Source organism: Nicotiana tabacum, chromosome 13 (assembly GCF_000715075.1).
Source record: "Nicotiana tabacum cultivar K326 chromosome 13, ASM71507v2, whole genome shotgun sequence".
Classification (NCBI taxonomy): domain Eukaryota; kingdom Viridiplantae; phylum Streptophyta; class Magnoliopsida; order Solanales; family Solanaceae; genus Nicotiana; species Nicotiana tabacum.
The window spans coordinates 7,074,149-7,078,710 of NC_134092.1; the positions used below are offsets into that span (position 1 = coordinate 7,074,149).

At 30.7% G+C, this 4,562-nt stretch overlaps 1 protein-coding gene across 3 annotated transcripts; it reads right to left on the reverse strand.

Moving 5' to 3' along the window:
• Positions 1 to 2,737: 2,737 nt before the first annotated feature.
• LOC107806443 (transcription factor MYB78) lies at positions 2,738 to 4,319 on the reverse strand. 3 transcript variants are annotated; one of them, XM_016630603.2, is made up of 4 exons: positions 4,153 to 4,319; positions 3,905 to 4,034; positions 3,481 to 3,610; positions 2,738 to 3,234 (listed from the first exon to the last, which is right to left on the reverse strand). In XM_016630603.2, exons 2-4 carry the CDS (start codon positions 4,032 to 4,034, stop codon positions 2,766 to 2,768), a joined length of 729 nt encoding a protein of 242 aa, XP_016486089.1. In that variant the 5' UTR covers positions 4,153 to 4,319; the 3' UTR covers positions 2,738 to 2,765. The 3 variants fall into 3 exon arrangements, with proteins under 3 accessions (XP_016486089.1, XP_016486088.1, XP_016486087.1); XM_016630602.2 differs by having other exon boundaries at positions 4,127 to 4,319; XM_016630601.2 differs by having other exon boundaries at positions 3,905 to 4,318.
• Between the last annotated feature and the right edge of the window lie 243 nt (positions 4,320 to 4,562).

Below are 4,562 nucleotides of genomic sequence, written 5' to 3' on the forward strand. Positions count from 1 at the left end.
GGGAAGGAATATGGAGTTTTTAATCCAAATAAACCCTTTTAAGTTTAGAAGTAAGTTCATTTTAGTCTCTAATTGTTTACATTAGATACATGTGACCCATTAAGTTTACAAAATTTAAGCACTTTTAGTTCAATTGATGGAACTCCCAATACCCAAATAAGTCAAGTTAAAATTAACAGAAATGTCATATTTTCCATGTATATCCAAACTAAACAACAATCATGATTGAAATTTTTAGCTTTTTTCTTCTTTTGATTTTACGAATACAACGATAACCAACTCGGTAGTTTCTTACAAATGGGGTTGGGGAGTGTAAGATGTACGCAGTCTTACCCCTACCTCTAGAAGGGAAGATAGGCTGAATCCGATAGATCATCGGCTAGAGAACGACGGAAAAAGAAAAGGTAATTTCAACAAGTAGGAATAACAGCAAGATGAAATAAGATTGAATCCAAGAATGCAGTCAAACTCTAGGTAGTGATAGCCGTTATGGATAAAAGATATGATACTAACATTAATGCTAGCAAATTGAGTAAGACAGAGAGAAATGCTCGACTAGTTACGAACCTTCTACCTTAATCTTTGACCTCCACACCCTCCTGTCTACGGTCATGTCCTCAATCAGCTCCAGCTGCGCCATAACACGCCTAATAAACTCTCCGGGAGACTTCTTAGGCCTACCTCTACCCCTCATGCTACCCACCGAGGCTAACCGCTCGCACCCTATTAACATGTCTGAACCATCTCAACCTTGACTCGCTCGTCTTATCCTCCCTTATTTTACAAGTGATTCTCCTTTTTGTACTTTTTGTTGTATAACTAGTACCGAAATTAGAAAGAAAAAAAACACGAAATTGTGGAAGAATACCTCGGATATTTTGTACTCTAGTCACGTGCAAAATACGTGATATTTCCTTATAGTTCGTTTTGGATGTTTTATCTGTTGGACTAAAAGTGTTTAGTTATATACTTGTTTTATGTGTCGATACAAAATCAATTAGCTGAGTTTACTGTTTAAGGTGGAAATTTATAAGCATTCTTATAGGGTTTTTATCGATCTCTATACAGAAGGTGAATTCCATCAACTAATTATAGTTTTGACAAATGTATATTATCATCATCCAATTTATTATATATGTAGATCCACAAGAGAATCTCACTTCTTAATATAGTAAAACAATAAACGTTATACATTGCTCATAATAATTGCGTAGATCAAATTAAGAGTATCAATACATTTAATGGAATAAAATTTTATTATATATAGTCAGTACAAAAATACTTTTTTTCATTTGGTCTTGTTCAAAACAGACCAAATATACTAGTGCAAGAAATTAGAATTATACTATTTTCATAATCAAGGAAAATTATCTTAATCTTGTGCTAAAATTATACCGAGTGTCCAACTCCATTTTAGATTGTGATCCAAACTTTAACTTACAAGAACCGATTGTTTAATCTTCCGTGTATAAGCTGAATTTTATATACTAAATCATTTTACTATATAAGTAAAGAGACATGAAAAATATAATATATATATATATATATATATATGTAAAAGATGGGGTAAATTTCACAAATGGTCATATAATTATGACTTTTTTTCACCAAAGTCATATAACTTTGTTTTCTCACACAAAAATCATATAACTATTACTTTTTTCACCAAAGTCATATAATTTTATTTTCTCACACAAAAATCATAAAACTTTCACTAACTCACACAAAAATCATAGTGGTCGGAAAATAAATTTTCCGATAGTATTTTCTTATTTTACGTTTGTTTTATTTTTTTCAGTCTACTAAATAATTACCCAATTAAAATAGAATAAATATGAGTATATTTTTAGCCAGCCCGACCCAATACCCATATACGTAAGTTAAAATAATATTAAAAGTGAATTCTTCCCCCATAAAAAATTTAGTTCGGAATGCATGAGATTCTGACAAAAAAATAAAGAAATAAAAGGTATAATTAGAGAGCACTTGAAATAAAAATGCTATCAATCTGAATAAAAATCTTGAAAAAAAAAATAGAAGTATCATATTTTGAAAGATTTACTCTTCACTTTAGTATTATTTTAATTTATATATATGAATATTGGGTCGGATGGGCCAGATCGGGTTGAGTCATTCCTATTTTAATTGGATTATTATTTATTAAACTGAAAATAAAAAATAAAAACCCACAAAATAAGAAAATACTGCTAAAAATATATATTTTTCGATCACTATAATTTTTGTGTAAGTTAGTAAATGTTTTATGATTTTTGTGTGAAAAAACATAGTTATGTGACTTCGATAAAAAGAAATCATAATTATATGATTTTTGGTGAGAAAACAAAGTTATATATGACTTTGATGAAAAAAATCATAATTATATTATATGGTTTATTAAAACCTGGATGTACCAGAATGATGTACCAGAATGAAGAGATTTAAAAGTTTATTAAAACCTGGATATTATATGGTTACATTACAATAATTCTAAAATCCAGAACAGATATTTGTAAGCTGAACCTTCTTTGGTTCCCAACTTGCTAGAAGTGCAATAGCATAATTAGTAAATTAAAAAGTACTGAGTGTAGTAGGATGTACAGGCTCTTTCACTCTAAGTCTCGGTTCGAGCTTTGTGAATGGAGAAAATCTTATTAAAAAGTATTTGGATCTAAATTAGTCGAGCTAGTGAATTTTGAATATCATATGGTTAAACCAAAAAAAAAAAACTCTAAAAAGAGGCTTAGAAAGAGGAATTTATTCCGAGTTCAATAGAAAGGAGTAGCCAGAGTTTGCATACAAGGTAAACTATTGTAATAAACTCCAATTTTTAAATTGGCATTAAAATCATCCAAATTCCATAAGCCATAATCCCATATGATGTCTTCATATTTTGATGAGGCCTTAGTGGAGTAGAAAAAACCACCACCTTGCTCTTGATTAGCAGTGTTTTGGTACAAAAATGCCATTTCTTGCTTCCCTTGAGAATACAAATTTGGAACTCTATTATTCTCCTTTTCTTCAAATAAGGATACGAGTCTTTTCATGTCGTTTTGATTGTTTAGTTGTTGTTGTTGTTGTTGCTGTTGAAATTGTTGTCTTTTTAAAAGACGGGCTTTAGTCTTTTCAGCTTTATCAGTACTTGATTTCTTCACCTTTTTCTTGAAATGAGTCCTCCAATAGTTCTTGATCTCATTATCAGTTCTCCCTGGCAAGCCTCTAGCAATTGTCGACCATCTGCATATATTTTAGATGAATTAACCTAAATAGCCGCTTAAAATAAATGTATAATATATGTGTAGTACATGTATAATGTGTAAAAATATATAATTTATGTATATCGGTTAGAAAAATTAAACAGTAAATTTGTCGGGCCATTTTTGTAAAGATTCCTATTTCCTCATGAGGTTATTGATATTCATAATCATATTTAACAATAATGAAGAATTATAAAGAATATCCAAAATTACTTCAGACAATTACCTGTTACCCCATATAGCATGAAGTTCAAGAATGATCTTCTCTTCATATGGAGTTATCTGCCCTCTCTTAAGGTCTGGCCTTAAGTAATTTACCCATCTCAACCTACAGCTTTTTCCATTTCTTTTCAATCCTATATAAACAATCAAATGCTAAGTAATTAAGGGAGGAAATTCGAATTTTAAATTCCAAGAAACTGCACTATTATACAACCAAAGGGAATAGTCCGCCTCTGAAATTATCCTAAAGGATCGAAACGTTACTAATGTTGCTAATAAGCTATTTCTTTGGAAAACTCCTACTAAGATAATAAATTTTTCGATAAAGCTGCTAGTAGCAAGTGAACTTATATTGGCCAAAATGGAAAAGGAATTAAAGAAATAATAGAGAGATTTGGCATGAGTTAAAATAAAACTTATTATATTACCTGCAAATCTAGCAACAGAATTCCACCTGCCTTCACCATGTAAATTTACATATTGAATGAGCAATCTGTCTTCTTCAGCAGTCCAAGGGCCTTTTCTCCACTCTTCTTCTATAACTCTCCAATTTCCCATCTGTTCACCCATCAGAGATATTTTTAAAAGATACGGGAGCGATAAAAGACTGAATCTCACTGGATCGTAGAGATATTTTAAAAAAGACGTACTAAAACGATAAAGAATTGAATCTCACTGGATCGTGATAGTAAGGCCGAAGGGCTTAAGGGGACTATCTATTTAACTCTCTAATATTCTGTGACATGCATAATCAGCAAGTTGTGTTGCTATTTATATTTGCACCAAAGCCTCGTGTATTGGTTCTTCTCATCAGTCCATTTTTATGCCCTTTTACATCATCAATTTCCTTTCTTCAACAAGCTAAACATGACTCTATTATTAGCACTAATAAAATATTAATCGTCCTCATCTATTTTGTACTTTTTTCCTAAAATAGTTACTAGTTACGTACGTGTACTTCTTAACGTTTACTACTCTGGAGAAATCAAAGAAAGCATTCAAATTTTTATTTTTTTGACAATCAAAGAAAGTTATAATATAACACGTGTAAATTTTCAGACGTGAAATTACAATTTGCTAAATAAA

What these genes read in the sequence shown, in the direction of transcription:
- LOC107806443 (XM_016630601.2), bottom strand. Translation starts at nt 4,046, where the DNA reads ATGGGTGAACAGATGGGAAATTGGAGAGTTATAGAAGAAGAGTGGAGA. An exon ending in TTCTGTTGCTAGATTTGCAG is followed by an intron (nt 3,611 to 3,904) that starts GTAATATAATAA and finishes TTGTTTATATAG; the next exon opens with GATTGAAAAGAAATGGAAAA. An exon ending in CATGCTATATGGGGTAACAG is followed by an intron (nt 3,235 to 3,480) that starts GTAATTGTCTGA and finishes AAATATATGCAG; the next exon opens with ATGGTCGACAATTGCTAGAG.